The sequence below is a fragment of the Lycorma delicatula genome, chromosome 2 (assembly GCF_047948215.1).
Source record: "Lycorma delicatula isolate Av1 chromosome 2, ASM4794821v1, whole genome shotgun sequence".
Lineage (NCBI taxonomy): Eukaryota > Metazoa > Arthropoda > Insecta > Hemiptera > Fulgoridae > Lycorma > Lycorma delicatula.
In genome coordinates, this window is record NC_134456.1 from 34,676,519 (window position 1) to 34,689,939 (window position 13,421).

Below are 13,421 nucleotides of genomic sequence, written 5' to 3' on the forward strand. Positions count from 1 at the left end.
ATGTTCCTTACATGAAAACCGCTGGTAAGTCTGTTTATAAAAATCTTTAGAATTTATTTTCGTCAATATTGAGGTAAAAGTAGAACAAATTTTATTATTAGAATAAACAATTATGTAAAATAAACACAAATCTAAATCAAGAAATACATCAGTATTTTAGTCTAATTTAATATGCTAAATTTACATAATCGTTTTGTTCAAATTGTATTCTTAATAGAATATTAACAATTTGTTTTCATCTACCAGCAGCTGAATTTCATACATCTGAGAAAAAATCACACTAGCATTCATAATAATGAATAAATTAAATTTTATATGCAAAAATTAAGAAAATCATTAAGGCCACCATTAGATTAGGCCTGGACTATAATTATATTTCCACAAAAATGTGCAAGTTGAGTAACTTAGTATAAATAATAAAATATCACTGTTATACTAAATTCATAAATCTATTTAACATAGTTTTAAGAATGCAGCATTTCTGTTATAAAAAAACCAAGCAATTTATTAACTGTCGTAATAATTTGCAAATACTTAGATTATTTATTTTTAAAGTTTGATGTAATATTTAAGATTCCATGTGTTTATTTTTCTAAAAGAGATTTTCCAAAGGTGTTGAAAATGAAACAAATGTTTAAATATATAATGATAACCATTTTATTTTTTATAAAGTTAAATCTAATAATATATATGTACAAATTACAACTATTTGCAATCTAGGTTCCTAAAACAGAACCGTAAAATATTTACATAAATGTATTGTGATAGCTCACAAAATGCAAAAAATTAACTTTATATATATATTTAGTTTTTTTTACAAAAATAATTTATAAAAACTGCCTGTGCGTCAATTTTATAATGTTCCTGATATGAAAAACTGCCTGACGTATGTGCAAAACGATGATCGGGAGCAGAACAAAAAATAGTTAATTGCCAAGGTTACAATTTAAAAAATTTATTTAAATAACACTTTTTTACATTTTCAATACAAACTATGCAAAATTGGCAACATTGTCAACCAACTATTATATTGTATATTCCCCTACTGAACGAAACTGAACAAGAGCATCCCCATCTGTCATTACAAAGGGTGCCACAGGTAAAATTCTATTCAAAACAACCCATCCTGCTGCTTACTCGCCCCACCACAAACACAACCGTTTCCTTATATCCTGCGCCCGATCATGTAAAATACACTACATAACTCAATATTCAATTTTAAAGTACTGAACACAATAACTGTCTGTACATATCCACAAAACTATACAAATAAAAATAAAATACATAATGAATAGAAAATAAAATTTACAATTTGATAATTATCACATACGGCATTAACGCACCGAAATATACAAAAATAAATCTTTACAAAAAAATTATACTACATTTACTGTCTTTATATAAAAAATACAGGCCTTGTTGGTAACTCGAATTGGCCGAATGCGGTACACTATTAATATTATAAATTAAATTAATAAAAAAAAGAAATTCGAGATCACATAAGTTCGTTGGCCATTTGGCAAAACACACAAACCCAACACTAAACAAAGAAAAAAAAAGAAATAAGTTGTTTATGAACTTAAATTAACACCGCAAGCAACCTGGTCGGAAGCAGTCAATAGTCATTATGACTGGCAATGTCTATAGTCAACAGTATTTAAATATACATTTTTCTCTCACAACATTTGAAATGCACTAATTAAGATAAAATAAAAATTTAATACTTCAAATTTTAAAATAAAATAAAAATTACCTCAAAATTAAAGACATGTAGGACGGAACAATTAAAAGTCATATGAAATAAAATTAATTACTACGTTTTCAACATTTATGTAATGTTTAATAAAATTTTAATTTGACTTGTAAAATACAATTCTAATGAATTTACTTGCATAATAAATAAATTACAATAAATTATCTAAAAATTTGCTATACTTATATAGCTAATAAATGAGTCCGTAAAGACTGATATCCAGATTTTTATGAAAATCTGTTAATTAGAAAAAAAAATTCATAAAAACGTATAATTTTTTTTACAGCTCCTTTGGAACATTAACTACATTAAATATAAATTTAGTATTTGATGCAACTTTTAATTTAGTAGTTAATATATGAGGGTAACTAAAGTTACTTTTTCTAAATTAACAGTCATTTAAGAAATTAGTTAAAATCTGGGTCAGACATTCAACAAATCACGGCTGCTCTAAATAACGTTACCGCGAGACAAAAATTAACCTATTACACTAGATCCGCACACGAGCGCTTACCAAATTTATTTCAATACAAATGATTGAAAATTAAGAAAATTAGCTTACATCACACGACGTATTATCACAACGTTCGCATGAATTCTACAAGGAAAATAACTTCTGTTTTACATGTAAAAGGAAATAAAATTTGAAATTAAATAAAAGTTGCATCAATTAATACTGCTATATACCTGCTACTTAAACTTCAATAAAAAATTCAGGACAATTACTAATCGAATAATAAACTGTTGTGAGAGATTGTATAATTAACAGACCATACTGCACCTGGAAGAGGGTGTACGCCTTTAAGTGCTGGTAGACGTTCAGACTGTCATGGCAAGGAAGGGCCTTTGCGTCAAGGCTTCTGCTTCTTTCGCCTGTGCCGAACAGAGATCAGGCGTCGATGTGGACCTCGTGAGCTGACCGCCAAAACTGAAGATGGAAACAAGGCTGGTGATACGATCTATTTCCATAGTTGTCGCACCCGTGTCTTCTTCGCAATCCGAAAGTAACGTTGAATCGTCGAGGAAGACGGAGTCGTCTTCTGTTGTTGTAGTTTTCGCTCTTTTGGGGAGAATGCTGAGGACTGCTTCTTCTGTTTCCCATTCTGCTACAGCTCTTCGTCTTTTTAGGCATCTCGTCGAGGAGCAAGAAGAAGAGGTCGACGATGATCTTTCTCGGAGGATGACAACACTTTGCTCTCTAGGCGCCTTATCGAGGTCGAGGTATGTCGGTGCCTCACAAGTCTGAGGGCAGAAAGCAGCGGGAGCATGGTTTTCTTTGTCTGCATCTTGGTCAGGGCACCTGACACAGGAGGCTGGTGGCTGGAGGAATGTCATATCGCCCGCAGTATCTTGAGAAGGTTGTGTACTCGAAGGAGCGATTCCCGCTTCTTCTGCAGTTAAAGCAACGAGATTATCTTCGTCGTAACCAGAATAATCCTGAGAATACGGCGTCGGAGAGTGTACCATATGATAAGTTTCTTCCATAAAAATGTACCTCGCTTTTTGGAGTACAGTAGCTACCAACAGGTTTTTATGAAGACTTACTCCACCACGTTGGCTACGAGATTGTGCAATTTTAGTCAGCGAAATGCTGATTAATCTTTGGGCATCAGTTGCCATAGTCACTTTAATAACGAATTTTTAATTTAGATAAATATTAGTTTCACAGATACTGATCACTATTAACACATCGAATACCCCACGCGAACTACGTATCACTTGACACAAACAACTCTCCCGATCTTCACGCAACCAAACTTTCAACTAGAGTGGAGGTTGATGTCAACACTACCCATATAAGTAAGTTTCCGTTTAAGTGACGTCACGGCCTACTTATCAACCAATCAGTGAACGGCCTTCGCCATTTAAAAGAGGTGACTGCGCGGCGAGCACGTTCAGCGCTACTAGCGGTTAAATGTAGAACCGGTGACGCTTCGTAGACCCTTTCCATCCCAACAAAAGAAATTTATGATCTTGTAAGAGTATATTAAATAAACTGTTGAAATTACATTTTTAATACGAATTAACCCGTGTTGCATTATTTAAAAATCTTGAAACCCATCAAATTTGTATTAATAACTATGGCATCAAGAAATGATAATAAATAACGTTATTTCGTTTTCCTAGTCTAATGAAAACAAGTATGCACACGCTATCTAACGGTGCCCCGTAAAACTTCTTCGAATTAATTGATGTAATCGGTCGAACGGTAAACAAGCCAACGAATTGAAAGATGATAGTTTCATTGTGTTATAAACACAGTAAATTACGCAGCAACAATTTTTCTGTACTTTAGGTTGTTAGGGAAATTATTTATTCAATTTCTTTTTATATGTTACTTTAAATAACCTGCTGTGACAGCAAATCAATATATTAAAGATGTTGACTCGTACAAGTAAAATATTTACTGTAATTTCACAATTCACATTAAGCTACGTAAACTTACTTCTCTTTCAGTTTGCGAAAGCATAAAAAACAAAATTACTTTTAATTTTGAAATAAAATGTGGTTTACGGAGGCCTTGATTTCAACTTAATTCATTCCTCAGGGCTCTATTATGATGATTAATACATTTTTTTAATTTTTTCAACTACCGCCGTAAAGAAATCAAGAGTCTTAGTAACTTAACGGACAATAATGCTCCCAAAACTTTTAATTCCAAAACAAAGTGCTAAGGTACACTAGCATATAAAAATCTGTAGCACGATCATAACCGGGTTGAATGTTAATACTTTCTTTTATTTCCTTAAACAAAAATTACTCCATTGGGATGAGGGTGATAGAGCTACATCATTTCACAGCCAGCGATACAAAAGGTGATACAGCTATCACAATGTCTGATATTTTTAACTTCTCCCATTAGTAAGAGTAAGTGGGTTACCATTGTAGGTGGTTTGACTGGTGAGTTATAAATTTTTACTGTTCCTGTCTGGAATCAAAACCGACAAACTTTACATTATGAGACCAGTATTCTAACATTAACCTGGTCCTCCATATTAAAAATTCAAGGGCAGTATAATTTTTTTAAATACCTAAAATCATCTATCTCAAGGATTAAGTGTACTTTTAAAAATCTGTGGCTAAACTGAAATTAAAAAGGGATATTTATGCCCAAATAAAGGTTTTTCTTGTACATTACTCCATTTGCATGGCAGTAATCTACCAGGTTGAGGGTTGGTTTATTTTGTTCATATTCTTATTTATATTATACTTTTATACCTTAGTTGTAATATTTTGTCTGTTTTAGAGGAAATGATACATAAATTATTATACAAAATAATAGTTATTTTTGTAAAAAATTAAATAAAAACCTAATATTAGTTTTTCAATTTCAGTAAAATGTTTTAATTGAAACAATTTACTGAAACTGAAAAACTAATATTAAGTTTTTATTTGTTTTTTTTTTTGTGTTTACTTACTGCTGAAATGCATTACAGTTTTTGAAGAAGTTTGAAGCCATTAAATGAGGTCTTTTTACTAGTTAAGAAGCCAAATTTTTGGAAGGTATTCAAAAAAATATATTAAGATTTATATTGAAACTGTTCATTTAGGACATTCATTCTCAAAGTGGGTGATAGCGCCCCCCTGTGGGCGCTGGAGGCCTTCAGGGGAGGCGATATAAGGGCCACAGAAAATTGGGGGCATCCAATGTTTAGGAAGGCGATATTACTATTGTTGTAATACAAATTCAATTGTAATTTTTTTTAAAGCAATTTTAATAAAAATATTTCCAAATATGATTAAATATGCATTTTAATTGCTCTCATTTAAAATGTAAGTTTCAACTCAGAAATAGGATATGCCACATTTAAATGATTGCAATTGATGTTTTTAAGAGCTCATCTTAAAAACAATAATTACAATTATTATTTTTAACAAATGTTAAGTTTAAAAATTTTGAGGGACGCTAGAAATTTTTTGATTCTCAATGTGGGCGGTGGGCAAAGAAGTTTGAGAATCAATGATTTAGGGTGTTGGAGTTACACAAATATTGTATTCAAATTTATTAAATGCAGTTCGTTCTTGTAAGTAGGTTGACATCAACATTAACTATGCTGCTTACATCTTTTTGCTTATTTACTAACTTATTCAAACTCATAGGAAAACTATAAAAAATGATGCTCTTACATTTATATTAAATTTGTTACCAAAATAAATAAAATGAATTGGGAAAATGGTTAGCTATGCCTTTGAAAACCTAAAAAAAATAAGAATTAAAGTTTAGTTTAAATTACCTGTAATTAAAAATTATAAATGACACTTTAAAAATGTATGGAAATTTTTTTCCAAAGAACCTTCCAGAACTGTTTAGTAATGATCCAGCCCCTTTCTTGGTGGAGTATTAATTTAACTTAATTTCCAGATTTAACAAACAGTTTTTATTTTTAGATGGAGTTGTATAATACTCCAATAAAGATTTTTTGAAAGCACAATTCTAGAACATAATTTATTCTGAAAAAATATTTTTTTATATTCAAAAGAATGTTTAAGAGAGTTCTTGCTTAGGGGAAATTCAGAAAAAAGAAAATAATGTTTCATTAAAATAAAATTTTAGTAAAGATACTAATATAGAAAAACAATCAAATATGTATATGTAGTCTGGAAGGACCTGACTATTAAAGCAGGTTTCAGTATTACTATTGAATAAACATTATGCATGCATTATTATTAAACATTATGTATGCAGTAATTCATACTGCAATTGAGCTTTTACCTCTACATGCTTTGAATTATCTGGATTTATGCAAATTTACAAAAATACACAGAATATTAACTATGATAAAATATTAACTAACTTGTAAAATTTATTTATTTATTCACTCCATTGGCTATCAACTGCTGCTCAATTTTAGCTGCTACTTCCAATTTTTTTTTTATGATGAAAGATTATTTTTTAGCATGTGAAAATTCACAAATTTGACTGGGATTTAAAATCATAACTTTCTAGATGAAAGACAGAATTCCCAACACAGCCTTGAAGGTAAGCATATACTATTAAAACTCTGTTACAGTTTTCCAATAAAATATTTGAAAATGAACAAATGACCCTAACTAACTGACAGGTCAATCAGTCAGGTAGTAGTATTAAGTGAAATTAACTTAAGGTTTAAAGGAATGCATTCAGATACTTGGCTTCTATTAGGTGATACTGTACAGGAAATAGATGTATTTCAGTATATTTGTGGTGGGGATACACAAGCTTTATTCTTCATCCTTGGCCAACTATGAACATTTACTTACCATCAGGTTATACCTAGAAAAAACAGTATATCATCATATTAGTGAATTTACCCCTTTTAGCAACTGCAGAACATAAAATATATTTAAGTTATTATAACTGTAAATAAATATTTATTTAAATATAGCTTAGATAAATGATAAAGGTATGAAACTTTTCAAAGCAGCCTCATTTACAGACTGATTTAAATACTAATAGTATTACATCATTCATAATGTACTGATATATAGTAACAGCACTGGAATGTAATTGAGACATATATTTGTTTTTCTTATTGTAATTTTTTATAATTTCCTTTAATATTTGGAATAGTCTACACAGTATGGCTAATGAAAAGAGACACATACTGAAAATGAATATTGTATTTGTTCTGAGCTTGCTTAAAATTTCATATGAAATATTTGCAGCCAATAAAATTAAAAATAAACATGGATACATTTTATGACTTACTATGTACCACAAAGTAAACTTATTTGTACCTGTAAAAACTTATTTGGAAGAAAACTAAAAATTGCATAAAAGAACAGAATGAACCTTTTCTATATGATGTAACAAACAATGTAGAAAATATGCTTAGTTTAATCGATTGGGTCAATAAAAGCAAATTAATAACTTGAAAATCAGCATAGAAATTTATAAATATTACAGGAAAGTGCAGTTGAAACATTTAGTAAACACAACAGTATCATCCCTAAAAGAAAATTAATCTAATAATAGCAACAATGAAGAAAAATAAAAATTAAGTTAAGATGTTACAATTTTTTAATAAATGTACTTAATTAAGAATATTCTGAAAACTGATTAAAAATCTAGTTTATAGAACACATGTAAGTATTAGGTGCCTGAAGTATGTTATTAAGTGACTTGACACGTAATACAAATTGCTGCTGAAATGATAAGTCTATTTTTAAAAATTAGAAGCATCTTAGGCTAGGCTTACTAGTAAAAGTGAAGCGTAACTTTGTAACTGAGCTTAATAATATATTGTTGTATATCGGCATGCTAGTTGACTGAAATAATAATAATTAGCCTAAGAGATTTTCTGATCAATGTAGTGAGCATCATTATTCTTAGAGAAAGCAGTTATAACTATTGTTTGTAAGTACCTTATATGTATCACAGCCATAAGACCAGGCAGTGTAAATATAAGAAATAAACTAACCACACATTTTTTCCAACAAGGTATTATCCTGTACTAAATATATTCAATAAGGAAAAATAATCACATAAGTTAAATAGAACTGGTAATAAAATATAAAATAGAATTTGGTGTATGAATCATAATCCTGTTAGTCATAGATCTGTATAAAATTTAATTCAGAATTTATAAATACTGAGGTTTAGCAAATTATTTAAATACAATCTTAATGAAAAAAAAAACAAATTATATATTTAAAAAAAAAGAAGTTAAATACACAAAAATGTCTAATGGGTAAGACAACTTATCATCTGTAAAATGACTTGTACTCTATGTCTATCACCTATGATCAGAGAAAATGTTTACACCAATCGTTTTTTACAAAGTAAACCAAACAGATATATTAATCTTGAGCAGTTATATTACATTTTTAATAATATTTTTTTAATAAACTGGAAAATTAGATTATGGTCAACAAGTTTCCTTGACATCTAAGGCTAGATAAAAATTCTTTTTAACAACCATCAACTGAAGACACTATAGAAAAACTACACTTATAAAAAAAAAAAACTTACTGAAAAAAAGTAATAAACTGTACTTATGAAACATTATATGATTTATATTTTGAGTTTTGAGAATAAGAGAAAAAAATAAAGTTAGTTGTCATTTTAGTAAATCCCAATAGAATGATAAATTTAGTTTAAACAATCAAAATATCTTAACAAATTCAGACTTTTTATTAGAGTAGGTAGAAAAATTATGCTTTGGCATAAGGTTTTCATGATCTCTCATGGATACTGTTTTAAGACCGTTTAAATGTTCTAACTTTCACAAAAAGGCTTTAAAAAGACTGAAAAATGCTATTAGATTTAGTCTCCCTATTATATAATAAATGTTTCTATATTACTATTGATAAAGTTAAGTTTCCCCACTAATCTCTGACCAGATTAGTATAACGTGTGTTTTAATTTTCGTAATATTTATTAAGTTTTACTTACATTGATAGATTATACATGAACTGAAATAGCAACTCAAACACTTTTTCCTATTTGTTCAATGTGAGCACCATTCATTACACGGCACACATCCAGCCAATAAGAGAGATCATTCCATACTTCAATCAGCAAGTCCAGAGTAATTGATTCAACCGCTTCAATCCTGTATCTCAAGTTGGGTAAGTCAGTTGGTAACGATGGCACATACATTTCACCCTTTATAAACCCCACCCAAAGAAAAACACTGCATGGGGTCGGATTGGTAAATGTGGAGGCCATGGCAAACAAGTCCTGTCATCTTGTCCCCAGCATTCAGGAAAATTTCATTCAACCAGTCATTTATAGTGTTATGCCAGTGAGAAGGTGCACCATCTTGTTACCAAATAAAGTTCTGTGGTTTGTATTGCAGTTGAGGAAAGAGCTATAGTTGTAGCATAGCCTGCGATTTCCTAGGTCTATGCGCAAAAGACTCTCTTACATGTACAATATTGTCTTCAGACATACTCGTTCCTGTATTCTTCCCTTTATAAATACAGCCAGAGGTTTCAGATTGTTTATACTGTCTATGAATGTCACTTGGGGATCACAATGAAACTCCAAATGGAATGCACATTGAAGAGTAACTACAGATTTACACTTTGCAAACTGCAAAACATGGAACGCTGTTTGTTGGTGGTGGGGAGGGGGGTTTGCCATCTTTGCTACTAGCACTTTCAAGTGGAAGGTACAGGAAACAGTTTATGAGCTTGTGCACAGCTAAAACAGTTTAAATTGCTCTTTCATTTCATGTATAATTAATAAATATATATGTATGAAATATTACATAGCTTTAAAACATTGACATTCATTTTGAAACACACAGTATTATATTCAGACAATAGTGAGCTACAATACATTTTTATGATTGCCAGAGAAATTGGCTGTTAAAAATTTAACAGAAACCAGAGAAAACAGCTACGATAGATAGCCATTTTTTTTGGTCACCAAAGATATCTGGTGAAATCTAAAAACCAAAGAACTGCTTCTTTTTTAACCATTTGAAAAGCAGCAGGAGCAGGCTTATTACTCACGCTTTTTTGAATCACAACTAGTCTTTCTTCAACTTCTATACTTTCAGAATAAAAATAAGTTAGCCTACATTTTAGTCCAACTTTTCTTTAAATATTCAGAATAAAAATAAGTTAGCCTACATTTTAGTCCAACTTTTCTTTAAATATTTTATTCCCTTATACATTATCAAATGCAATCCTTTCTAAGCCTGTCTTCTAAAATAAATTGAGGACCAGAACACCCTCCCTTTTACTGATTCATCATTTTTTCTAAATCAAAATTTAGTCTTCATCCAGTACACCTTTTACCACATGCTGTATTCACCTGTGAACTATCTTAGTAAGTATTTAGATGCACAAGATTGTTAAACTGGTGGTGTTAAAGTATGTAGTTTCTTCATAAGTTAGTTAATGAATACTGCATAAAAAGTAATGGAATAAAGAAGTTCTGTTATTTTTTTACTCATTTTCTTTAATAGTATAAATCCATCGGGAATAATCTCAGTTATAATAACACAGTTGAATCTGTGAGACGGAACTACTCAAGAGAAAGTATAAAATCATAAGTTGAAGAATAAAATGTTAGAAATTTAAGTAGCAGTGGATAGGTTTGATAATTTAAAATAAGTAATGGGCTGGTTGAGACTAATGAACAAGATTTTTCTTTTTGTGAGCTTTAACACTACACCATTATTTTACAGAGTAGGTTAACCAATTTCTCATATACACTTTCTTCAATTTTTCTTCTCTTCTCCAAAAATTACAAGACATCTGTCCCAAATTCAACACAAAAGTTTTTAGTTTTACTCAAATTTTCTTGCTCATTATTCTATAATGAAAAGGTCATCTTGTGATCTGGCAGCCTCTCAAATTACATATTTTTAAATATATTGATATTTTCACAAAATGGTAGTTTCTTTCCTAATTTCTGCTGTTCAATACTAATCCGTATTTGATTACCTTAAGACAGTTATTCTCAATCTTTTTAGCTTCACAACCTTCCGATTCCAACCCAATGAAATCTACTTAAAACCACTTAACTGTGTTAATAGCGTTGGGTATGAACATGCATAAATGAAGTGTACAAATATGAGCAATTTACAGGTTCCAAATGATGTGTACAAGCTCCTTGTAATCTGGTCTACTTATATAACATTCGCTTTGACAGTGTCATGTCCAAACATGCATATAATATGTTAGAACACATCGTGCTCAGCAGTATAAAAGAGGTGTAAGGGATTGGAAAACATTGCGAAGCGTGGGTCTATTGCCTTTATTTAGGTTTTTAAAAGCATAATTTCATTGAAAAAAATAATAACTGAGGTTTTGGATTTTTAGTGGGTGGTCAAACAGTGTAACTGTTCTTTTTTTTTCAATTAGATTCTCATGCAAAATGGATAAATTTGTGAAAAAACAAAGGGAGCCGTTTACATCCTGTGAATGATTGGTAAAAAGACATGATTGTACAATTACAGTTATTTAAATTATGGTTTTACCTCATTGGGTGGAAAGCCACATTTGTTGTTTGCTTTCAAGTCCTCTCTGATGGAAGAACGAAGCCATCAAAATTAATTTGACATTTGGAAACTAAACATCTGATCTTAAAAGCAAACCCTTGGAATTTTTGAAAGAAAATTACATACTTTGAGAAGTCAACAAGTTTCTATTTGTAAATCAAGCCATGCTGATGAAAGTAAACTTGGAGCATCTTATCTTGTAACATTAAAAGTAGCTAAGATGTCCAAACCCCATACAATCATAAAAAAACTCATATTGCCAGCTGCAACTGATATGGCTGGTGTTTTAATACGGATGGAAGAAACAAAGAAATTCTGTTTTCTAACTACACAGTAACAAGACGAATTGATGACATGGCTGCTGATGTTCATGATCAGATAATTTAGTAAGTGAGATTAAGTGAATTTTTTAATATTTACTTTGATGAATCAAGAGATGTGGCAATCATTTCTTAGTTCTCATGTTTTGTGAAATATGAATGCAATAGGAACAGATCAAAGAAAATATGTTGTTTTGCAAATCAATACCTGGTCATGCAACAGGAAAATGTCTTTTTGATGTTTTTTATGAAGCTACTAAAAACTACAACATAGATTGAACAAAATATATTGCAGTATGTAGTGATAACATTACTATAACAGGAAACAAGGGTGGAATGCACGCATTGCTTCCCTTCACAGACATGCTCATGCCACAAAAAAATATGCTATAAAATCTCAAACAAATTTTTTGTTAAGCTGTAAAAATGGTTAATTTTATTAAAAGTTGGCCATTTCAGTATAGGCTGTTCACTAAACTATGCGAAGAAATGGGTGAAAAGAAAAAAATGTTCTTTTCCATACAGAAGTAAGATGGTTAACATAGGGGAAAGTGTTAACCCGGTTATTGGAATTGAAAAATGAATTAATATTTTCCAGGATAAACAAGTGCCATACTCAATGTTTTTATAGAATTATGAGTATATGTTGCTCTTGACTTACTTAGTTGATATATTTTTGCATTTAAATAACTTGAACGTGAATTTACATGGACATTATATAAACACAATTTATTAATGTCAGACAAAGTTCATGTTTTCATTAAGAAGTCAACATACTAGATGCAGTTTGATCTGGATTATTCACCTTCAAAGCAAAAATTTTAATTTGTTACACTCACTTCCGCTTATACTAAGAAAAATTTGGCTTAAGAAGATACTATTATTAACCACAACTTGGATAGCATGAAGATGCTTTTGCGTGAGCTAAACATTCTGTTGGCGAAGTATTTCCCAGAAGATAAAAATGATATCTCAAAGAGATAGGTACTGAATCCATTTAGTGAAAATCTTGCTGCTAAGTTACCAGTTGAGATTCACAACCAGCTCATCAAAACGTCTGCCAAACTACAATTTACATCTGAAGATTTAGATATGTTTTGGTTTTCTCGTAGAAGTGTATATGGAAATTTCATCACAGAAGCAATAAAAATATTATCAGTGTTATCTCTATGAAGAGGGTTTTTCATCTATGATTTCACTAAAAACTAGATATAGGAATTGTATTTTATCACTTGAAAACAATTTGCTTTTGTGAGTTTCTAACATAAATTCACATATGGAGAAACTTTTAAATGAAAAATAAATACAACCATCTCATTGTGTACATGTGTACTTATTAATGCAACTAAAATGTTAATAGTAATTTTTTTCTCATAAAATGATTTCATTATTGTTTATGTGTAAAATTGT

General features: G+C 30.2%; 1 protein-coding gene across 1 annotated transcript; it reads right to left on the reverse strand.

Annotated features, from left to right (window-relative positions):
- Positions 1 to 633: 633 nt before the first annotated feature.
- LOC142320632 (immediate early response gene 5-like protein) lies at positions 634 to 3,529 on the reverse strand. The gene has a single exon (XM_075358650.1). It carries the CDS (start codon positions 3,371 to 3,373, stop codon positions 2,573 to 2,575), a length of 801 nt encoding a protein of 266 aa, XP_075214765.1. The 5' UTR covers positions 3,374 to 3,529; the 3' UTR covers positions 634 to 2,572.
- Positions 3,530 to 13,421: the final 9,892 nt, after the last annotated feature.